Source organism: Balaenoptera borealis (genome assembly GCF_965194805.1).
Source record: "Balaenoptera borealis genome assembly, chromosome: 1".
Lineage (NCBI taxonomy): Eukaryota > Metazoa > Chordata > Mammalia > Artiodactyla > Balaenopteridae > Balaenoptera > Balaenoptera borealis.
Genome location: NC_138860.1, coordinates 109,333,325 through 109,358,895, shown reverse-complemented (window position 1 = coordinate 109,358,895; position 25,571 = coordinate 109,333,325). Strand labels below are relative to the sequence as shown.

The 25,571-nt window shown below is 33.2% G+C and overlaps 1 protein-coding gene across 5 annotated transcripts in view; it reads left to right on the top strand.

Moving 5' to 3' along the window:
- PTBP2 (polypyrimidine tract binding protein 2) overlaps window positions 1-25,571 on the top strand; it is an 85,927-nt gene that overhangs the window by 41,325 nt on the left and 19,031 nt on the right. For 4 of the 5 annotated variants that reach the window (XM_082385104.1, XM_082385103.1, XM_082385102.1 and 1 more), the window contains exons 4-8: window positions 3,537-3,709; window positions 4,670-4,813; window positions 11,064-11,228; window positions 11,320-11,430; window positions 19,286-19,481. In XM_082385104.1, the coding sequence (XP_082241230.1) occupies window positions 3,537-3,709; window positions 4,670-4,813; window positions 11,064-11,228; window positions 11,320-11,430; window positions 19,286-19,481 (789 nt within the window). The remainder of the gene's footprint in view (window positions 1-3,536; window positions 3,710-4,669; window positions 4,814-11,063; window positions 11,229-11,319; window positions 11,431-19,285; window positions 19,482-25,571) is intronic. The other variant, XM_082385105.1, reaches the window with a different exon arrangement.

The window sequence follows — 25,571 nt, the reverse complement described above, 5'->3', positions numbered from 1 at the left end:
ACTACAGGTAAAAGCCAGTAGAAGAAAAAAGTCAAAGAGAAAAGAGATGGACTAGGACTGTTCAGAAGTGAAGATGTTCACTTTAGAACTGAGGTAGAAAACTTTTAAGTTTGTATTGGAATGTTCAGTTAGAAACAGTTTCTATGTCCTGTTTTGAATTTGTGAGTAGAAGAACATCCTCCGTAAGCCAGAGGCTTTTTTAAGAAGACATATATGGAAAATAGTATAAAGATTTCTACAGTCTATATGCAGCTTACATGCATGAGTAAAATCATCTTCATAAGATCATCTGTTGTTGAAAAAACAGTCTTTAAAATTCTTTAGTTTTACATATCTAAACCAAAGTTTCTGTCTGGAATTACCTGGGAAGTGTAAGGGAAAGGATTGTGGAAAGAAGTCCAAATTATAGTACTTTGTCTTCTGAAGAATCATAGATCTGTAACCCAGAGAGACCCCATCTTCCTTACTTCTCTAATAGGGTCATAAATGGCCTACATGTTTCATAAGTTGAGGCCACACTTTGATTTATTTATTTATTTTTGGCTGCGTTGGGTCTTCATTGCTGCACGTGGGCTTTCTCTAGTTGCGGCGAGCAGGGGCTACTCTTTGTTGCAGTACACAGGCTTCTCATTGGACGGCTTCTCTTGTTGTGGAGCATGGGCTCTAGGTGCACGGGCTTCAGTAGCTGTGGCATGTGGGCTCAGTAGTTGTGGCTCGCGAGCTCTAGCGTGCAGGTTCAGTAGTTGTGACGCAAGGCATAGCTGCTCTGTGGCATGTGGGATCTCCCGGACCAGGGCTCGAACCCGTGTCCCCTGCATTGGCAGGTGGATTCTAAACCACTGCGCCACCAGGGAAGCCCCAAGGCCACACATTTAGCGTCCTTTCTCTTTTCCAGGGTTGGGGTATTTTTATATATGAAAGTCAGCTTAGTTATATTTAAAGAAATCATCATTTCTCAATTTTACATTCTCATAGTATCATTATTTAAAATTGAGACTTTCATAATATTTAGCACTAAAATATGAATATCTAATAGCCACCCTTTCTGAAGCTATTAACTGAGAGGAGTATCAAGTAGTGTAAAGACAGAGTGTAAATGTTGTTAGTTACATGGTATTTGGCAGAAAAGAACAGATCTTCTCTAGGCCATTATATATTACCTGAAGTTTGTCTTTAGGGTCCTCCTGTAGTAGTGGGTTGAGACTACAGACTATGGAGTCATACTCCTGAGTTTTAATCCTTTTCCTGCCATTTCCTGTCTTTACCACTTAGTAACTCTGACCTTGGGCAGCTTAAGTACCTCTCATTTATAAATGGGATTGATGGGTTATAATAGCAGTCTTAAGAGTTGTAAAGTGCCTGGCATGTAGGTTACTGTCAGTGAATGTTAAATATCAATGCAAGAGAAAAGTACCTTCTTTTCTATAAATATGAAACAAACAAGTTATTTATCTTCTTCTTTAACTGTGAAAACTGTCCCAGCTACCTTTTTACTCAGTTGTTTTACTCACCATCCACTGTCAAGAAATCATCCAACACAAATTCAAAACAATAAACTCTTCTATTCTTTTAATAATAGGTTTAGGCAGGTTTTTGCCTTTTGGGAATCATATTCTAAGAATCATTTGAAAAGGGAAGCGTTTTTTTCTCCCTATATGTGTAGTGATGGGTAGTATCTTTATTGTGATTTTTTTTTTTCTTGCCTTTTTCCCTAAAGGAAAAACAAATTTGCTGTTTGAGTTTCCTGATATCATAACCTATAACTCATGGGACTATAGGTTGGACTGTGAAGTATTTGTTCTTGTTATTCAAACAAATGAATGAACAAGAACACAATCTATCAGATTGCTTTGCCAAGAAAAGGCCTTAGAAGAATATGCATTTGTATGTCAATTATATGTTTTAAGGTATATGTGTATTTTTTGATTCCCTGCTTTAACTTAAAGTATCATTTAACAGACCCAATGATGATTTTGTTAAAATAAGATGCCGCAAAATAGGAAATTCAGCCTGTTTCTGATAGGTTCAGGTGCCTGTGCACATACATGTTTTCCTTACTTATGGAAGGAAGTGTGGAGAGCTTTTTGTAGTTCTTATTTTTGGAATGATGAAGAGCTAACCAGCAAGATTTTTCTGGTAATATATTCAGAAGCCAGAGCTTACTACTCTTCTGTACAGAGTCAACTTAGGGGAATTTTTTAATGCATTGGCTGTTTGTTGATGTATATAAACTTGAGTGAAACTGTTAAACTATGACTTAATTGACACTTTAAGTTATACTTACCAGGTGAATTCACATATTATCTCTGATCATCCAGTAAAATCACTACCACATCACCCTCTTCCAGTCCTCTGCTAAGTCACTTGTAATCACATTACTGTGCTTTACTTTCTCCATATCACTTAATCACTATAATAAATTATCTGGTTCATGTACTGGGTAGTACATCTCTCCCACTAGACTACAGGAGAGCATCAGGGATCTTACTGCTTACTGTTCACTGCTGTACCCACAGAACCTAAAAAAGTGCCAGACATATTCTTGATACTCAGTAACTGTTTAAAGAATTAATGTTTGAATAAATTTTGAAGGCACTTAGAAGATCCCGATGGTCTTAGAATTTTACAGATAGTATTGAATGTTTTCTGGGGGTGTACTGTAAAGTACCAAAAATTGTATCAAAATGGAGTATACATGCATATTTCTCACTGTGTAAGGATTCTTCAGGTTAGTTAGATTCTCAGAAATATCCTTGAGTTCTTAGAAGATTAAGAACCACCAAAACACCTATTTTATTGCATCTTTAGTATGTTTGGTTTTTGGTTTTTTTTGTTTATTTTTTGTGTTTTGGTAAAGCTTTGGAATAAAAGCAGGCAACTAATTTGTTGTTTAAAATATATCACTTTAAAGCTCAGAGTAACAGAATAAGATAATCAAGTCCATGAGTGATTTATAGTAGATTTTGATAGTGACAAAACATTTAGGTAGAGGAATGTGACCCGTAGTGTGGGTTGACTGCATAATAATTTTTACAGCATTGCCTTCTTTGATTCCATTTTTTAGCACATTTTTCAAATTGAACAATTTAGAATTTCTCAGGTAAAATTATAATCTAATTTTTGCTAAGTCAAAATTTTCACTTTTTTGTATTTTCCTTAGTCTTAGACTAAGTCTTAGACTCCTTATTAGTCTCTAATTAGATGATTGAATTGTAAGATAATTGTGTTCTATAGCCATTGACCATTTCTTTATGAAATTGCATCTTAATGTGTTTGATTATCACTTGCTACTCTTTACATATGCTATCCAGAAATATATTTACCCAATAGTAATCTTAATTGATGATTTCATTTAGTAGTAATTGGTGGATATGATTTTCTCTGTTACTTTGCAAACCTGGTTTTTGAATTTTTAGGAAGTATCCCAAGTATGCTCAGCTCTGTTTTTAAGTTCTTTATTAAAGTTTGTTTTGTGATTTTTTTATGCAAATAAGGAAAATCAATATACTAAAGACTGTTTCTTTAATGTCTTTCAGCCAATGGTAATGATAGTAAAAAATTTAAAGGAGAAGATAAAATGGATGGTGCTCCTTCTCGTGTACTTCATATTCGAAAATTACCGGGTGAAGTGACAGAAACTGAAGTTATTGCTTTAGGCTTACCTTTTGGTAAGGTGACCAACATCCTTATGCTGAAAGGAAAAAATCAGGTATATTTCTTTCAGGACTTACAAAATGTTAAGCCCCAGCTATGCAGCAGGTGTGAATTAGCTGTCGCCTGATGAAAGGATGGTATATAGTAGGTTACTTTTCTTAAAGAACATGACAGAAGTCTTACTCTGACTTTTCCTTGTAGCTGTGTTTGGGAAGCTAATGCTAGGGAGCTAAAAGGAATAAGTCACCGTAGTTTTCAGATTTTGCCTTTTAAATTCCCTTTAGGACTCTAATTGAACTATTGGTCAATGAGATTGTGGGAAATACAGATGAAATACTTCTTTTATTGTGGCTTTGCTCTTTGTAATATCGGAAATCAGTAAGGACACTAGCAGCATCTTATCCTTTAGGCTTATCCCAGGGAAATATTTATCTGATAACATTAGAAAAAGATAGTCATTAGTCCCAGGTATTCTATATTGAATAGTTATACCTGTGGCAGTAGGGTCCAGGTATATTAAAAATCAAATTTTGTTTTAAAGTTTCTAATGATACCATTTAGAAGAATTTAGAGAAATTTAATGTTCTCTTAAATATAGTTAATATCACTAATAATATGACATTTAATTTTTTTCTTTGTTAAATTGTAAATGCTTTTAAAATGACTTGGAGTTCTCTTATGTTTCCTAGGTTAGGAGTGGTAAAATTCTGGTGCTGGAAAATGTTTAGATTTTATCTTCTCTAGCCTTTGTTGGAGTGGGTACATTTGTAGTGTATGGAAAATCAGAGGTGGAAGTACTTTATATTCTAAGAGCTTTCTTCTGAGTTTAGCTTTAATTGTATCTCTAAACTTCAGTAAGGGATTTCTAATTCTACCTACTAGAGCATCTAAATGTAACTTGAAAGGTTATATTCTAGATACTGATTTTTCTAATGAGCCAAATAGATTACACAGATATTGAAGTTTATTTGAATTTGATTCATAATATTAAGATTTTTGCTATTTAAATTTTCAGGCATTTTTGGAACTAGCAACAGAGGAAGCAGCTATTACTATGGTTAATTACTATTCTGCTGTGACACCTCACCTTCGTAACCAACCAATTTATATTCAGTACTCCAATCACAAAGAACTAAAAACAGATAATACATTGAACCAAGTGAGTATGTGTAGGTACATAAATAAAATGGCCTAGAACCTATTAAGAATATCATAAACATATTAGCAGAAAAAATTTTTTTAACCATTCAGAAGATTTTTCTATGAGCATTTTCTTGTTTTTTGATTTTTGGTTTTTTTGTGGTGTTTTCTTGTAGTATGTTAAAGTATTAACCATTATGTTAATTTACAGAAAGTATGTGTGGTCTATTATTTTCATATTTTAAATTAATACTGGATAAATTAGTTAAATAGCATTTTTTCAGTGCTTTTAAGGTTCTGGTCAAAGTGTTCTTTTTCTTTGTGCAAATTAAAGTTTTTGTATAGAAACTGTCTGAGGTAGGACTTAAGCATAAACTGTTTATGCAACTCTGCTGCTTAGACTTCAATGTACAAAGTTCAGTCCCTTTGGTTATTTGACTTTTTTTTTTTTTTTTTAATTTATTTATTTTTATTTATTTATTTTTGGCTGTGTTGGGTCTTCGTTTCTGTGCGAGGGCTTTCTCTAGTTGTGGCAAGCGGGGGCCACTCCTCATCGCGGTGCGCGGGCCTCTCACTGTCGCGGCCTCTCTTGCTGCGGAGCACAGGCTCCAGACGTGCAGGCTCAGTAATTGTGGCTCACGGGCCCAGCCGCTCCGCGGCATGTGGGATCTTCCCAGACCAGGGCTCGAACCTGTGCCCCCTGCATTGGCAGGCAGACTCTCAACCACTGCGCCACCAGGGAAGCCCTATTTGACTTTTTATAGGTCTTAATTTCTTATGGAAAAACTCCTATTGAGGATCTGTTAATGGTTTTCCTGGGGGAAAAATGTAACAATTGAGAATATATGAATGTGTTGATCTTTTAAAAATGTGATGTAGAAGATATTAATTATCTAAAATTATTTATTTAGAAAAAGTGTAAGAATGGTTTTAGATCTAAATACATAGGATTGCAATAAAAACTGGTCTAAAAATTTCAGCTCTTCAAATGTAGTTTTTAGCTAATTATATCTGTTTTAGTAAAATCTAAACTGTGGCTCTTGTCTTATCAAAAATTAAATGGAAAACAATTCCTCATAGATTTTAACCTTTGTAAAAAATAATTTAAGATCATTTTGATAGTTCATGAAAAATAAGCTTGTAAAACTTTTTGCCTAAGAGATAAGGCTAAAATTTTCAGTTGTTTTTTTAATTTGATAATTTTCATTTCTTTTGAACCAGAAGTTGTACTTCTCAGAATTGATTATGAGGAAATATGCCATAAGAAAATATCTATTCTCTATTCTTTTTACTTAGAGTTTAAAATGGCATTTAATATCCCAGTTTCATTTTACATGTTAGTATTTTCAGTAATTAGTGAATGCATTCTCATTTAAAAAGATTCAAATGAAAATGATGTGGAAAGAATAAAGATAAGGCATCTATAGATAGATATATATATGTAGGGGAGGGGGATTTGTAATTTCAAATAGGATAACCAGTGGAAGCCCAACCAACAAGTGACATTTGAGTGACAAACTTCAAAGTGATTAGAGAATAAGGCACTTACTGCAGTCTTGGTTATATTCCAGACATAGGGAGCAGTCAGTGCAATGTTCCTTATGTTGAAAAAAAATTTTTTGACAGCCATATTTTTGATTTTCAAAAGTTCTTCTTCTTTGATACCCTTTTTACCTTGCAATTGGTCATTCTTTACAGTTACTAATTAATGGTATTTTAAAATATTTGACTGTATCTTTTACTTTCTTTAGTATTAGCTGTTATGTTTATCTTGTTCTCTCTATTCTTCTCTTCCTCCCACCCACCCTCATTGTCTGTTTATATTTCAGAATGGACAATTTAGGTTTTATTGGACTTGCATGCTTTCCTCTAGAGTAAGGTTATGAGGACTTGGATACTAACCTGGGATCCCCCCAAATGCCAGAGGTCTTTATTCTTGGCCTTCAAAACTCCTTTTAGAGTTTCTGTTCTTTTAAGGGAGTGTTTAGTTGTTGTTGCTTTTGTTTTTATTATTTAATTATAAGTTGGTTGATGGTGAGGAGGAGGAGGATGTTTGTTAGCCATACTTTCTGTTAACCCTTTTATTTTCACATTCTCCTCCCTCCTGTGTACCTACCAGTTTCTAATTTGATTCCTATGGCTGCTACCAGTGCAAACCCTGTTTGCTATGTGTTCACTATGTCTTCTGTCCATGCATTTTCTGAGTTCTGGGAATTTGATCAGATTATTCTGAGCTAGTGATTACCTTCTCTCTTCAGTATCTGCATTTATTCCATTTTGTACTTATTTATAGTCATTTTAATAGTGTTTTATAATAGAAGAGAGACAAATGAATGTGTGTGTCAATCATGAATTCTTCCATAACCTTTCATCAAATCAGTAAGTCCTGTGAATTCACTCTTTTCAATATCTGCCCAGTTTTCTTCTTTCTTGCTACTTCATTTGCTCAGACACAATCATCTCTTGGCTATATTACCTAATAGCTTTCTTTTACTATCTTTCTTCATTTTCATCTTCAATTCTTTCTCCCTAGTACAGCTGCGCATGTGTGTGTGTATGAGTGTATCTCTTTCTAAAATGCCAAATCTGACTAAGTTACTCCCCTACAGCAAATCCTTTTCATGCTCAGGGTAAAGGCCCTTTCTGAGATGAGTACTGTTTCTGTCTTATGGCTACTCCCACCCTATTTTTCTGTGCTTCTATCCCAGTAGTAAGTGTAGCGCCTATAACCTGGCATGCTTTCTCTTATTTTGTCTTTGGAGGCCATTGTGTTTCTGTGCTGTCCCTTTTACCTGGAATATTGTGGCCTGCCTGCCTTTGCACCACCTTTCCATCTCTTACTTCACATGGCCACTTGTTAGACATCTTCAGGTTTCCCATTAGTTAGTTTCCTTGAAAGCCATCCTCTGATCCACAGAGTGGATTAGGTTTGGATTAAGAACCCTTAATACAAATGAAGCTCACAGTGAGATACTGCCATGTATACCATACTGGATAAAATTAAGACCGGTAGTACCAAGTATTGGAACAATGTAGAGAAGCTTGAACTTCCGTAAATAAGTGATGAGAATGTAAATTGGTAGAATCATTTTTAAAACCTTGAAATATCTACTAAAGCTGAGCATATACATATTCTTTGACGTAATTTTTACTAGTCACGTATCTGAGAAAATACATACATATGTGCATGAAAAGATACGTATAAGAAAGTTCATGGCACACTGTATGTAATAGCCCAGAGCTGGAAATGATCCACACGTTCAGCAGCTGTAGAATGTGTTGTGGTATATTTATTCGTTGGAATACTGACTGGCAAAAAGAATGAACAAGCTACTGGTGCCTCTAGAAATTGGATGAACATCATAAAAATTACGTTTATTGGAAGAAGCCAGATCAAAGTAGAACACATACTATATGGTTCCATTTATATAACTGGGAGAAAGCATGTGTGTGGCTTCTGGAGTGTTGGTAACGTTCTATTTTTTATGTAGATAGTCCTTTCACAGATATGTTCTATTTGTGAAGTTTTATTGAGCTGTATATACTTATGATTTGTGTCCTTTTATGTGTATATGATTGTTTCAATATGAAGTTTAATTAAAATCTAGGTTGGCAAGCCAACTCTGCTCCATGAATTTTTTTTAAAAACGTATGAAGAGGCTTCCCTGGTGGCGCAGTGGTTAAGAATCCGCCTGCCAGTGCAGGAGACATGGGTTCGAGCCCTGGTCCAGGAAGATCCCACATGCTGCAGAGCAACTAAGCCCGTGCACCACACTACTGAGCCTGCTCTCTAGAGCCTGCAAACCACAACTACTGAGCCCACATGCCACAACTACTGAAACCCACGCGCCTAGAGCCCGTGCTCTGAAACAAGAGAAACCACCGCAATGAGAAGCCTGCGCACCGCAACGAAGAGTAGCCCCTACTCGCCACAACTAGAGAAAGCCTGCACACAGCAACGAAGACGCAATGCAGCCAAAAATAAATAAATAAATAAGTAAATTTATTTATTTAAAAAAAATGGGGGAGGGAGATGCAAGAGGGAGGAGATGTGGGGATATATGTATAGCTGATTCACTTTGTTATAAAGCAGAAACTAACACACCATTGTAAAGCAATTATACTCCAATAAAGATGTTAAAAAAAAAAAGCTACACATAAATGAGACAAAAAAAAATGTATGAAGTTACTTGTTAATGATAATAGAGAATGTAATTGTTAAAGTGAAAAAGGAAGATGGAGAACAGTGAATAGTATGGGAAAGAAAAGTATGCAAAAAAATGTATGAAGTTACTTGTTAATGATAATAGAGAATGTAATTGTTAAAGTGAAAAAGGAAGATGGAGAACAGTGAATAGTATGGGAAAGAAAAGTATGCAGTAGATGAGTACTTAACATGTTTGTATGGCGTACATATATACATATATGCTTGTGTATGTAGGGAAAGCAGACAGGGTAACTGGGTTGCAGAGGAACCTTAACTTTTTATACTGTTTGGATAGTACACCATGATCATGTGATTCCTATTTTAAGAAGACGTTCCATTGTTTAAAATAGCAGATGTTAGAGTTGTTCTAAGTTGTGATATTTCCATGCTTATTTTAATAAATGTATATAAAGACATGATCACTAATGAAGAAAGTGAACAGTGAGCTACTTGCAGTGAGCTACTTAAAATACTTTAGTTAAATATATATTGGGTTAAATATGTTCAGATGTTTAAATTAACAAACATTGTTCTAGAAATCTTTTTATCCCTCTTTTTTTATAACTATTCTTTATAGTAGTATAAATGTGCCCATTGTATTGAATATTTATTGTATGTTTCAAAATGTTGGATTTGAATTAACAAGTCACTTTAACATAAATTTATAGGTCATATTTTACTTAATTAGCATTTAGATGATGAAGTTTGACTAGATGAGTATGTGATCTCTTTGAGTACCAAGCTATATGATTTCCTGGTTATATAATATTTCAGTGAAATGACCATCCTCCCACCTTTTTTGAGGTATAATTCACATACACATTGTTTGAGTTTTAAGGTGATGTGATATATTTATATTTTGCAAAATGATTACCACCACCACATTAGTTAATAGGTCCAGAAAAAATGTGACACTTCATGATTTTGAGGTCATATTTGTATAGGGCCATGCTAATCTCTGTGTTGTTCCAATTTTAGTATATGTGCTGCTGAAGGGAACACTGATCATTCCTTATTATCATAAGTGTTCTCATTCTTTTGTGTCCACCTTCCTTTTCATTCATCACTGTGCTCTGTTTATATTCCTGTTATCTGCCAATACAACTTTTTCAAACTATAAAGCAGTGTAGAGGTATTTGTCATTATTATATCTAACAGTTATTTGCCTTTATATAGGTTTTCTGACCCCAGATAAGGTAGAAAGAAATTATTCCTTATCAGTGAATCTGTCAGTAATAATAGGAAAGGCATAATAGTAATAAAGGCAGTCTTTTTGGAGCATTTAACATATGATTTAGTTGACAGATTTTCTAAAAATACTGTATTTTTTCAGTTCCATATATATATTTTTTCACATTTTAAAATCTCAGAAATCAAGATGTGTCTTATAATAGTTGATCTGTCATGGTTTAATTATCAATATCTTACTAGTCCTATGTAAAATAATAGTGTATTAGATACCATAACATGTATGGAAAATATTCTTCATATTTTATTTTGAAGTATTCCTGAAAATTTTATAGCTTTGTAGTATGGTATACATCAATCTCTGTTCTAAAAATTTTGGTTTCAGAAGTTATGCTAGTATGAAAAAAAGACTTAATTTGTAACTGAATATTCTTCTTCTCGGATTTATTGGAAATAATAAGGTTTATGGGAGTTCTTTTGGATAATCTAGTTAATCCCCTTGTTAAGGTTTACTATGTGCCTTTTTTATGGAATGAATAATGTTAAAGTTTCATTGTTCTCTAGAAGTTTCTGTTTAAAACATTTTCTGAATCTGTCAGACTACATCTTGTTGTTTTGAGAATAAATTACACTGACTGTCTTTCTTGTTCCACATTGGTCCCAAACCCTAGATAATTGTTTTGAAGTAAATACTAGTATAATACTTGAATTATAATCCCTGGCTCATGGCAGGTGCTCAAAAGTATTTATTGAGTATTAAATTTTATTTAATCTCTATATGTGTTCTAGAAAAGAATTTAATATTGTAACGTGTAGCAAAGTATAGGTGAAAATACCAGGAATGTTTCTAAAGTGCTTATCTTTCATTTTTTAGCGTGCTCAAGCAGTTCTTCAAGCTGTGACAGCTGTCCAGACAGCAAATACTCCTCTTAGTGGCACCACAGTTAGTGAGAGTGCAGTGACTCCAGCCCAGAGTCCAGTGCTTAGAATAATTATTGACAATATGTATTACCCTGTAACACTTGATGTTCTTCACCAAGTAAGTTTAGTTTAATTTGCATGTTTATCTATAAAATTGAGAAATAATAATACAGTAGATAAAATTTGTTTTGATTTTAATGTTTTAACAGATATTTTCTAAGTTTGGTGCTGTATTGAAGATAATCACATTTACAAAAAATAACCAGTTTCAAGCTCTTCTCCAGTATGGCGATCCAGTAAATGCTCAGCAAGCAAAACTAGTAAGTCTAGCTTTTTTTGGAGAGAGTGGCAGATTTTGTGTTTGTAATTTTCAGTGGCAGATAATATATATGTATATACACATATATATGTATAGCTAATGTTATTAATACTGACATAACTTAGCAATACCATATAGCATTTTAGATGGCACACATTATTGTCATTAAGATAGTATTAGAAAAGCTTAGTATTTATGATAAAAAAAAATGTTTATTTTTAACATTACTCATATTTGTAGTTATCTGTAATATAGGCTTATATTTTGCATTTTTGTTTGATTTAGGTCCAGAAGTTTTGTGCTCTTGAGGATATAGCAGGATTGTATTGTGCATGCATACCTGTATAAGATTTTACATTTTCCAGTGGGAGTTTCAAAGTAATTAATTTAGCTATAAGATAGTTTGGCTGAAATACATCAATAGACGTGTGGCTCAATGCTATGATAGGCTCTCAGTCTATTTCCAGTATTCTTTTTAAGTATTTTTTTAAAAGATAGGTTTTTTGAATAAGTTCTTAGTCTCCCTTTTATTCACATTACTTACCTTTTTGTTGTTGTTGTTGTTATTTTATATGGACGGTAAGAAACTGTTCAAAGCAGTAAAATCTACCCCTGTCATTAGCTACCACTGAAAACTGCATACCATATCTTTGTTTCTAAATGCCTAATCTTCTGTTTGTGTATCTTATTTAAATCTACCTTTGTCTGTCTCTTTAACTTCTTGTGCTGTAGTATCTCATTTTTATTCCATTATTAAAACATTAAATATTTATTATTAAACCATTAAATCAACTGTCTCTACTTATATTTGTCTTACCTTTTTTCTCCCTTTCACACTTTTACTTTCAGACTAATTATGGTCTATTACTTCAGTACTTCCTCCAGATCAAGATAGCTTGTATGGAACCAGGCCATTTTTAATTATTGTTTCATTGCATTTCATCCTTAGAATCTCATTTGGGGAGCAAAAATAGCTTCAGGTAGCAGAAAGGCTTTACTAGTAATAATAGCATAATTGAAATGGTTTACCAAGTGCTGTTATCTCATTTTTTTCTGACTACTCCGTGTTATAAACAGAACAGGAATTTTTCATGTGTTACAAGGGGATGCTAAGATTTAAAGAAGTAAATTACTTATAATGTACACTATCTGTAAAGTTGACATTTTTTTAGTCTACTTTTCTCCAGTGTGTTGCTACTCACTGGTTCCCAATTGCATGATCTAATTATATTATGTTTCCCTTTTCAGCAATTACAGTTCTTTAAAAAAAAATAATTGTCTTTCCTAACATGCCCCAGCCCTCCAACTTTGGAGCTATTTTATATTTAAAGAGTTACCAAAATCATTGTGGTATGAGGTTTGATGAATAGCAGACAATCTAGAAGCCATGTTCTCGATGGCACTTTTCACAGCTTCAAACAAATTTAAATATAGTGTGCATTTTTCTTAATATGGAATATTTTCTTTGTCATTCCCTTCTGATCCAGAGGAGGAGTATTTGGTAAAGGACCAGTGAAATGGAATTTGATTCAGAATTAATACTGCATTTGGGCTCTACAACTCAATGGGGAAAGTAGTTTATATATATCTTTCAGTATTTGATAGGTTTTCATTTAACCAGTCTTCTGTGCACAGAAAATAAGCATTACACTTGGTGTTTGTGAATGTTTATATACACTCAGTTCTTCTCTGCAAAGATCTACAATTGTAATTCTAAGAAAGTAGGTAATAATTAAGCTTTTATTCTGGTATCTGAACTCAACTATATTTCACTTATTGGAGAAGGAAAAAGGAGTTTGTTTCCTAAACTTGCTTGTCCCAATTTCTTTTAATCCAGATTCCTTGTTTAAACATATACTTTTGATGACTCCAGTCATTTTTCTTGATGCCTTTATCTGGACTGTGGACTGTACCTAGAGAATATCACATAATCTAACCAATTGGTACCAGTTTAAATTCTTCAGCATCAACTACAAATAGGCCCTCTGCTTGCAAAATCTTACCACATTTCTTCAGTCTGTTCTCCCATTTTCCACAATGACTATATCGGATTGAAATTTCTCTTTCCACCAAGTCTCTCTTCACTCTTTCTTACGACCTTGCCTGCTGCTTCTCAGAAAAAATAGAAACTATCAGATGGAAACTCCATCAGTATTTCTCACAAAATCTACTTATACCCACACATATCTGTCTCTTCTAAATAAAAGGCATAGGTATTTCTAAGACCAGTAAACACCAGATACCATCCTCTTCTGCCTCTTAAGAGCCTTTGCATTTTCATCCCCTCTTTCTCTTGTATTTTTCTCTTTGTTGGTTACTTCTCACCAGTGTTTCAAGTGTGCTTAAGTGTTCTTTCATTTTTTAAATGAATTTACCCTTAATTCTGTATTCCATATATCTGTCCATCTAACACCTTGTCTCTCTTCCCTTTTTTCATTTATAACTAGACTTCTTAAATAAGCTGTCTTTATTTGCTGTTAATACTTATTATCCTCTTCTTATTTCTCTACTTAGAGTAATTTGGTTTTAGCCGCTATTTATCCATATTTTTCTCCCTCGTGTCACCAGTGATCACTAGAGTAGCTAAATCTCAACAGAATTATTCAGTCCTTATCTTAACTAACCTTAGGTAACATTTGACATTGAACCTTTCTTTCCCTTTCTTAAAATCCTCTTTTCTCGTGGTCTCTGACACTTCTCACCTATATATATCCCACCTCTCTGTCCCTTCCTTGTTATATCCCTCCCCTTCCACCACGGGGACTTCAGCTGTTACACACAGCTCAGTTACACCTTTGTGATTCTGACAGTACTCACATCACTTTTTCTAGCTCAGACCTCTTCTAAGAGACCCAGATTAGGAACCCATGGACCATGGGGCACCTTCAAACTTAGCGTGTTCAATTAACTCCTGTCACCACCACCCCCCACCACCAAAAATACGAAAGCCTGTATTTTCTATGTCAATAAAGGTCAAGGTACTATGAATCTAAGAAACAAGCCAGAAAACATTGAATCTTCCTTTATTCCTTTTCCTTTCAGCTTAATACCAAATAGTACTGATTCTAGATCCTAAATTTCTGTTGAATCTATCCTTTTGTCTCCAACTCTCTTGCCATCACCATAGTCTAAGCTAGTGTCATTCGAAGTGTTGGTCTTTGATGCTACAAGGAGCTTGTGCCAAAATACAAATCAGCATACTTTTAGCTATAGTTTGTTTAGTGTCAGTGTTGATAATAAATTCGGACACAAGCTTCTCTTCATGCAGAGTGACTTGGGTTGCTAGTCCATGAACCACAGTTTGAGTAGCACTGATCTAAGCCATCATCTCTTAAATCTGTGCTTCATTGGCCTTCTGACAAAACTCACCACTTTGAGTTTTAAGAATGATCTCAAAGTCATTTCTTCCTTTCTCAGTGCCCTTCAGTGACTGATTTTTGTCCTTAATATAAAATTCTCCTTCTTTAACATAGCTTATAAAACTAAATCTTGCCTCTCCAGTCTCATCTTCCACCCCTTTAACCATATTGGACTTCTTTAAATGCTTGCATATGCTATATATTCTCTGATCTCTGGGCTTACAGCTTGCTGTTCTGTTTGCTGAAACTGTTCTCTCCATCTCTTTATGCCCAACTTCTACCTCTCTTTCAAGTATCAGTTTAGAAGTCTCTTCTCAGAGAGGTCTTTCATAACCTTTCAACTAGATTGGATCCCTTCCTTTCTTAGTTCTCACCACTGCACACCAAACTTATAATTACTTGTTAAGTGTATTATCTGTTGGACTATAAGTTATATATGAGTGAGTATCATGTCTACTTTGTTCCCTGCTACATTTTTAGAACCTAGCATAGTGTATGTTGTATTACAGTATTAGGGCTTTTTCAACCCGTGTCACAACTTTCCCAGCATCTGGAGTGCTGTAGATCCTTCCAACCTTCAACCATCCATGTACATCTCGGTGTATTATAAAATGAGTTGGTTCTAAACTTTGTAATTCAGTTGCTGTATTTTTATGCTTGTTAAAACAGTAGAGATCATGTAAAATTTATAGGTAAGGAATAAGAATTTGGGAAGAGAATCTCAAGCCTGCTTCTCCACTTCTATAATGATTGTTGTTCAAATGAATGAGAGAATGACAAAATATTGCTTACGCCCTGGGAATTCATTTAGCAGGCATAGTGTACTTTTAGGTTTGGGGCAAGAGAATTATAGTATTCTTTAAAGTATGGTCCAGAGCCCATTCTTATCAGACTGTGGTCCAGATACATTCTTATCATATGGATTGCTTATACAAAATGGGACTCTTTGGCTATCCTGAACTAACAGTTCTAATCTTTGGGGTTGGGAGCCCACTACTCTGTTTTGTTTTGAATGCCCTGGGAATCACTGCTATGTAAAGGCAGCTTGAGTGACAGAGCCAACCAAACTTTCCATATATTAGTTATGATCTTTGGCAATTATTTTCAGTTAATTGGAATTCTTTCCCCCTAGCATTTTGCTTTATAAGAGAAGAGCAACTCGGAAAAAAACATATTAACAATGGAGTTTTATTAGTGAGGGTTGGAGGGGAAAAATGTAACCATCTCCTAAATTTGTCCTGAGGTTGGCTTTAAAAACCTCTTAAGTCAACAGAAAAGGTAATGTATATTGAGGGTTGACATTTAGGGTGGTAATCACAAGTCATTGTAACAATCATAATTGTCAAGTAAAAAGTAAATTGTTTTAAATGATCTTCACATTTATTAAAGAAAATGCCCTAATGCATTTTTCAAAAATCTTGTTTATTGTCAAGCAGTGTACTGGGCAAAGATATCACTTACTGTGGCTTTCTAGTTCGGTTTCTATATTTTCGAGAAATAGAAGTAATCTCCTTTTCACCTGGACTTTTAAAAATTGTTTTATACAACCCTGAAATTATAACACACATGGTAGAAAATAGCTGTTTTTGTTTTTATGTTATTAGAGACACCTTTTCAGGTGTGTTATCTATTTCTATTAGGAATGTGTACAGTTGACACTGGACAGTGACACTGTGTCTTTTGGAAATCCTTTAATATGGTCACTGTTTTAATATGCAAGTGGATTGTTTCTCATTAATGATTCCTTCCAGGAGAGTGTATTTCATTAGTTTCATTGGTGGCTTTTCCTGTTTTTAATCCATATGCAGTGTTTTATTGTGTTGTTAATTATACATTCTGTATTTAACGTTTTTACTGAGTTTACCATGTTTTTGCCATAAATCTTATACTTCATATGAAAATACTTTTTCCTGATTGTTTTTGTGTACTCCAAACCTTCCCTTTGCATAGACACATTTGAGAGGCCTTTCTGCAAATTAACTTGAGCTTTTACTGTCAGAAATCTTTGCTCTAGCAAGATCACTGCAGTCCCGACTGCTGAACACAGACTGACTTGTGTGCTGCCATTATTTCCTGGAATTTTGCAAACACATGAGCTTGAAGTGAGCTTGCATATATAGTTTAATTTGATTTTTCTCCTTACCTCATTTGTAGTCATCTTACCTCAGCCAGCTATTGAAAGTGCCTGGATTTCTATTCTCATGTATCCTCAGCTCTTGTTCCTCTCGTATGTTGCTAACAGGTGATTTTAATTTACATATTGTTTCCTGATTTCTCTAGCTTTTGTATCTTAGGTATACTTGTGTATCTTCCATCTACATAAAGATATTTTTTTTTTAATTAAAGGAAGAATGTCAAAGGCTTCTAGAGGGCTTTCTAGCAGTTAGCATATTCATTGTAGGTATTTGGCAGTCAACCTCATTGAAAGAACTCAGCCCCAAAGAAACTCTGCTTATTGTGAAGTTAGTGATTTTGTGTCAGTACATTACTTTTTGCATTAATTTAGATAATATGACACAAAGCCAGGTCTTTTCTTACGAGATATCAGATTTTTTTGTATGATGTTATTGAAATAGTCACCTAAGAGTGAATTTTGCTGCTCATCTTTTGATGTTCATATATTGGGGAGAGATACAGATTCTATTACTTGGCTCAACATTTCCCCTATAGGAAAGAGTAAATGAAGACCTATTTTCAATGCTTTGTTTGCCTTTACAGCAGAGTATTGAATTAATACTTATATTATTCTGGCTGAGAGAGTTGATACTTGGCTTTCATTCTCATGTGATGATAGGTACATTGCCTAATTCAAATATAATTCAAATCCTGATGTGTATGTAGTCCCTTTAAGTGAGTTTTCACCAGTAATGTATTGAAATTGGTGAACTTGGGTTGAATTGTGTTTTTAGGTTAGTTTTTAGCTTGGTAAATATATTCACATAAATCTTAACTTTTTTTTAAATTTTATTTTATTTATTTTTTTATACAGCAGGTTCTTATTATCTGTTTTATACATATTAGTGTATACATGTCAATCCCAATCTCCCAATTCATCCCACCACCACCCCCCCCCAACACTTTCCCCCTTGGATAAATCTTAATTTTGTATATTAAAGGAACGGGTTTTCTTTTGTTAGAGTGGGAATATTTTAATTATAAGCTTTATATACATAAGGAGCTCTAGAGGTTTACTTTTTCCGTAACAGGGCACTCTTGATTATATTTAAGTCTGTTTCAGTTACTTTCCTTCTTCAACAATGTGACAATTAAAATAGTCATACTGAGGTAATACAAAAATTCTCTTTCAAACATCAAATGTGAAAAATATGTTGGTCTACTATTAATATAGTTCTGGTTTTACACACTTAATAGATCTTGGTCTGCGTGATCTATTTATGTATTTTTATCAGAAGAATTGTTTTCATTTTTGAGGTGAATTATAGAGCTAAACATGTTCTTCATTTCTGGACTGTTATTTTATACAGTAAATGTTCATTCTTCTAATGAAAAATTAACAGTGTGTTCCCCTGTTCTCTAGTTCGTTCCAGGTTTCTGTCCAGCTGGAGTAGCATTGGTGATTATATAGGAACAGAAAAAAACATAATCATCATAACAGCAGCACAGTCCTTTATAATTCATGATATGCTTTTACATATGTGATCTTTTATCTAATCCTCATAATCCTGCAAGGAAACATGGCAGCCATTGTCATCTCTGTTTTCCAGGTTCAGAAAGATTCTGAGATTCAGAAAGGTTAAATAACTTGTTCAAGATGACCTTTCAACTCTAGAGTTTGTACTCCTTCTATTCCAGAACTTTCCTGGGATGACGTTGAATTTGCTTATTCAGCAAGTTATTCTGATTCAGGTTGAACAACCTAGGTTAAGGAAGATAATTTTGGATTGGCCAAAATGTTTGTTGGGGTTTTCCTTAATATGTTATGGAAAACCCAGACAAACTTATTGGCCAACCCAAGAGTTTTTGCTCATTTCATGGTAGTTGCTATTATGCATCATAGTGATATTTATTTGTCTTGAGGCACCTCATTTAATGTGGCATCAAACAGAAGTTACCTTATACCTATACCAATTTTTGTAAGTGTTACCATCCAGCAAAAGATATGTGTATAATAAAATTAACTTTAAAGTATTGTGCAGACTGTTTATGGTACTACTTTGGCAGGACTGACTATATTTGTGACCCTTGTTAATTTTTTTAAATTAAAATATCTGCAGATTTTTAAAATTAAAAGTATTAGCACATATGTTTAACTGGTTGTATTTTAGATTTAGGTAACACTTTTCTATTTAAAGAAGATAGTATTTGTGGAAACCAATATATGTACAGCTGGGATAGTAAAGAACAGGGTATGGAATTTGATCCCTTTCCTGGCGGCTTTTGTGTGCAGTTTTTCATTGTTGAGTTTTATTGTCAAAGTCATACTTTTTCTAATTTTTATTTCTTAAGATTGCTGATGTATTTTGTTCACTTTTACAGGCCCTAGATGGTCAGAATATTTATAATGCTTGCTGTACCCTAAGGATTGATTTTTCCAAACTTGTGAATTTGAATGTAAAATACAACAATGATAAAAGTAGGGATTATACTCGACCTGATCTTCCATCTGGGGATGGACAACCTGCATTGGACCCAGCTATTGCTGCAGCATTTGCCAAGGAGACATCTCTCTTAGGTATGATTTTTATTGTCTATACCACTTTTCTCCCATTTTGCCAAATGGGAAAGTGCCTGTTAAACTCCAGTAAGTATAATGAATCTCCCATTTTGGAATATAAGAAGTTAGGTTTCTCTCCCCATCAGGTAAGAAAGCATATGAATGCTGTTGGAAGAAAACCCTAAATTCATAAGTATAATGAAAATTATATCAGTTATATTCTTTTTCACCACTCTCATCTTCTCTCCCAGAATAGAAGAGGAAAAGCTCTAATGAAGAAATACTGTTGAGTTCTTAATAAAATATTCACACTTTAAATTGAAGTCATGCTGTCTAGGGGCCCTTGTGCATATTCTTTAGGGCCAATCTAATTGTTTCAATTTAGCACTGCGCAAACAAAAGTTAACAGATGCAACATATGATGGGAGTAGGTGTATAGATTTTTTCAAAGCATATTATACTCTCTCTTTTAAACAATTTTAACTAGAAAGAACTTTATATAAAATTTATTTTGGTATTTATCAGTATTTGCATTTTGTCTTAATCATTGTATTTCACCTCATTCTACAATGGATTTGACCCACCTAATCAAAAAACAAAACACAAAAATTTGCAACTAATAGTTGACAGAGTCAAGATGAAGAAAAAATAAAGGAAAATGTTATTTTGTAAGTAAAATAAGTGATTTATAATTTAAGATGAAATTTTACAGTTTTATTTGATGTATTCAGGAAATTCTTGGTTTCTGAAGTTTGTAAGATTATCTTTAAATGAGTGTTTCTATACATATGGAACCCAAGATTGATGAGTCACAAACTAGTTCTTACAGTTTAGTTTATGTTCATCAATTAAAAAAGGAAAAGCATTAGAATGAAGTAATTTTTGGAAATATTTACTTACTGTGAATATGTAGCATGTGTTATCCATTTATAAATATGTAATATAAGTGATACATCTATGAACCGACACACACTAATGCACAAGAGGAGCATTTGATATGTGAAATTAATTCTGGTAATTTTAGACAAAACTGACCCTTTATTCTAATTGTCTAATACATCTAAGCACAAGTCATAGCAGTTTATCATGACCATAATAGATTCTTTAGGTTGACAACATTCTTTCTTGAGAGAATCTCTATCACTGTGTGGGGATAATTTAAGGCTTTATTCCCTCAACTTGGCTTGTAAGTAGATAATATTGACTATTACATGGTGTACCATTTTTTAAAGTCAAGAGTGAGACAATAATGAGTGATACATGGCCTTTGCTTGTAATTGTTACTGTGAATTCTTACTTTTTTTTTTTTTTACATTTTTTTAACTGATAGAAATTATTTTATAGAAAAGACAAAAATCAACATTTATTGAAGAGCTTCTATGTCATAGGCATTCTGCAAGTCACTTAGTAGATACATTATTTAATCCTTAAAATAACCAAAGTAGAAGATGACAACAAGATTTTTTATAGTAGTTTCTAAGAAATTTAAAATATTACATGCAACTCATTAAAGAAACAAGGGTAAAATACCAAGAAACTTCAGCTAGCGTCAAACATATGACCATAATAATCACTTTCTTGGACCCTACGAGCTATATGTGTTTGCTCATTTGGGTGTAGTTAGATGAGTTCGTATGTGTTTTTGATTCTGGGTGGAGTCATGGTTAGAGGGAATTCATCATCATTTTCCTTGTAATCTCATGGCTTTGATGGAATTTTTTTAAAGTAATAATAATGTCTTTCTCATAAAAGATTATGAAGTTATGCCATAACTAACTTCTGTCTTATTCAGTGCTTTTATCATTTTTCAAGTGTTCTACATTTTTGCATTAAAAGAATATGAGTAAAGTTGCTCAGTTCTTAGTAAATAAATTCGTCTGGTGTCTTCTTCCAGCTCTGTCTTGAATATTTTAATATAATATGCTGGCATACCTCGTTTCATTGTGCTTCACAGATACTGTTTTGTTTTTGTTTTTTAAAAACAAATTGAAGGTTTGTGGCAACCCTGAATTGTCAGATGATGGTTAGCATTTTTTAGCAATAAAGTATTTTGTAATTAAGGTATATACATTTTTTTTAGACATAATGATGTTTACACACCTAATAGACTACGGTATACTGTAAACATAGCTTTTATATGCACAGGAAAACCATAAAATTTGTGTGACTCACTTTATTGCAATACTTGCTTTATTGTGGTGGTCTGGAACCAAAGCTGCAGTATCTCCAAGGTATGTCTGTATTTTTGTTTCTGTGCTCTGCCTGATAAGAACAAGGAAAATATTTTGTAGTGAAAATATGTGAATTTACCTTCCTTTATTAAATGACTTCATCGTTTACCTGTTATAATGGTTTTACATCTTAAAACTGGGGTTTTTTATTTTAAATGTCTGCAAGTAGTTTTTGAAAGTGGGTGAGTTACAAGTTTTAAAAATCAAATAATGGAATTTATAATTTATGAGATTACTTATATTTTGATATTTTTTTCTTTCTATGTAAATACATATTTTGTACAAAATTAAAAGCACACTATTTGCAGTTTTGTGTTTTATTTGAATTATTCTACTGAGAATTTTTTGGAAAAATGATAATTATAGTAGCTTCATAACATTCTAGTGGATATATAATACTTTTGGAAGTATGTTGGACATTTAGTCTACTTTCATACTTTTCATTAGTATAAATGGCGCTGTGACAAACACCTGTACATAATTTTTTGTCTCTTATTTACTTAGACTAGATTCCTAGAACTAGAATCATTGGGTCAAAGAAAATGTTAAAGCCTTCTGAATCTTGTTGCAAATTTCTTTCTAGAATGTTGATGTTAATTTAAACTAACATGAATGGTATATGAGGCTGGCTATTGTACTTTTTCCTCTACCAGCTTATTATAATTGTTATTATTTTATGAACTAGTTTATAATTTTTCAATGCTTATTAGGTACTTACAAGTCTCTGAATTGGTTGTCTGGATTCTTTCTATTAGGATGTACAAAACGTAAAATGTATATTAAGGATATTATGTTCATATTTGGTATGAGCTAAGCATTCAACTTTATACTTATATTTTAGACTGGCTAGTTACGGGAAAATATTTTAAAATAATTCATCACAATCCAAACGTTTCCATTTACAGGACATTAAGGTAACTTTTTTTTACCCGCCACACCTTTGGTGGGTATTGTTATCTTTATGAGGAACCACTTACTGTTTTGCTTTTTAAAGTAGTCATGAAACACTCTTAATAGTGACATACACTGTTGCGTTAGTGAGGTCATGCCTTCTGGAATGGTGACTACATTTTTTTCTCTGTTTATTTGCTTCTAGTGATATTTAATAAGTCAGGTGACTTCAAAGTACAACAAACTAATATTGATAGGATCCATTTCCTGCTTGAGTCTTCCTCAAAGAGTACTTGTCCAAAATGAAATAATTGCTTGGTATCCTTTTATTTCAAAGATTCTGTAAGAACACAGATACTAGGTGATAATTCTTTTCTGCTAAATATTTAGGGGGATTCACTTTACTTTGTATGATTTTTATATTATATCCTAGCACTTGACTAAATTTAATTAATTTGGAATCAGTATTATAAATTTTAATTGGTTTATTTTACACAGTAATTTTTTAAGACTAGCGTTCTCGGCTTCCTTTTTTTAGTGCTAGGGACCACAGTGTCTCCAAAAAATGTAATTTATTCAAGAATGGAGACTGAGTGCTTTGTAATTAGTTAGAAATCTTGACATTTAAATACATAATCACAAACTTGGCGGACTATTAGTTATTCACATATTCTACATCAAAGAACAAGGTGATCAAAAATCCTTGAGATTATAAATTGAGATGTCATTATAATGACCATTTTAAAATGTTTAAGAAGTGTAGTTAATTTATTAAGGGGTGGGTCACTTTTAGAAAAACTGCTAGAAGTAATTAATTTTTCATGATCATGTTGTCTACATTTTAAAAATTAATGCAGATAATACATACAAAGAATACTTACTTTAGAGCCTTCTGTGTAGTTTGAGTTAATTAATAAGTAGCAGCCGTTCTCATCATAAGGTTTTAACAGAAAAGCAAAGCAAACTTTGTATAGGATATCTTCTGAGGTGAAAATAATTGGTAATTGAGAACAGATATAACAACCATTTATTCATAAGGGTAAATATGTAGTTCTTATAGATCAGTGTTTCTCAAACTTTCCTGCACATCAAAATCACCAGGTCTTACCGTAGACTGAGAATCCCTAATGATTAGTGGGTTTCTAATTTTTTAAGATTCCAGGATTCCAAGATGTAGTGGGAGTTGAGAATTACTGCTATAGAGGAAAGTTTGTAGTTTTTTAGTGAAGTTATTAGTGTTCTCATAAAAACATACTTTATACCTATTGAGCCAGTATTCTAATACTTTTCTTTATTCATGCCATGTAAATCTGTCTTGGTATCGGTACAATTCCACTGATACTGTTTAGCTGTTAAATTGAATTTGGTTTTCTTTTCTATGTGTTTATGATGCATAAAATTAACAAGTAAACTTTTTTTAAATATATTTTTTAAAACTTACTTTAAACTTAATATTTTAAAATTTATTTTTAAATGACTTCTGAAAGCTTTTGTTTTTGTTACTTTTGAATGGGTTATTTACATGTTTTTTTTTAAGTTTTTATTTATCAAAGACTTCAGTTATCATATCCATTATCTCAATTCACTAGTTCCCACACTTGTTTTATCTGTTCATTTTTTCTTTTGTATTTTGAGGCAAATCCTTAACATCATGTCATCTCAAATATTACCATAATTTCTCTAAAATAATGACATTTTCTTACCAAGCATACCTGATCAAAATTGATTAAAACCTGATTATCATACCTATCAAAATTGATGATGATTTCTTAATGTTGTTGAATACCCAGTCAATCTTGCATTTCCCCAGTTGTCTCAAAAAATGTTTTTTAAGCATTGATTTGTTCAGAATAGGATCTTCTCAGGGGCCACACATGGCATTTGGTAGTTATGTCTCCTGAATGTCTATTACTCTGTTAAAGTCCTCTCCCTCTGCCCCAGCCCTCAGTTCCATTGACTTATTGTGGAAACCTAGTTATATTCTTTTAGAAAATGCCACAATCTGGATTGGTCTGGCTATTTATTTCCTTATAGTGTCATCTTTTTTTTTTTTTTAAGATCACGTGTTCTTGTGTATTCATATTTATTTATTCATTTTTAAAAAATATTTATTTGGCTGTGTCGGGTCTTAGTTGAGGCGTGCAGGATCTTTAGTTGCGGCCTACGGGCTCTAAGTTCCCTGGACCAGGGATCGAACCCGGACCCCCTGCATTGGGAGCATGGAGTCTTAACCACTTTCTGTCTTTAAAATGTCTCTTTTAAAGAGGAAGTTGCAAGAGCTGGGGTAGAATTGTTCATTTTAAAATTTGGATAACATTTTTACTTGTGAATCATGAATTAACTTGAAGCAATAACCTTTAAAGAGTTTATTTAACTCCAAGTACATTTTATATAATATTTGAATTAATATGTTTTAAATCTGGAAGTTTTTTTGTCTTCTCAGCAAAGGAAATAGTTGGTGGTAATTGCATACCTCATACTTTGGAGGTATAACGTGCCATAAACATTAGGAGAAATACATTATTACATCAGTTCATATTTACTTATTTACCAGCCTTCTCAAATGGAATAAGCTTATAACTGTAGGGCTAAAATGTTATTCGTAGGCTGCTTTTTAACTATCCAGGGTACACATTTTCATTCAGAGTTCTTAATGGTTGATTTTATAGTCCTAAACTGATTTGTTATGGTCATCCATTCTATTGTTCTCAGCTATAGCTTTAAGAAATTTCTTTTATTAATCCTACGTTTACCTCCTCCTTTTCCATGATACCCTGTCACATACTTGAAAACCTTTCTCATATTTATCCTGGTGTTCATATTTTTAAAGCTAAACAGCTAAACAACAGAAGTTGATTCAGTGGTAATCAACTTCAGCCTTTGGATGTAGAAGACAGATTTAAATTAAATTATACTGTAGATTTAATCTTGAAAAATTTTTAAGAGTTGACAGTTATGTATGTGGTATGGCTAAAAGTAAAGCCTT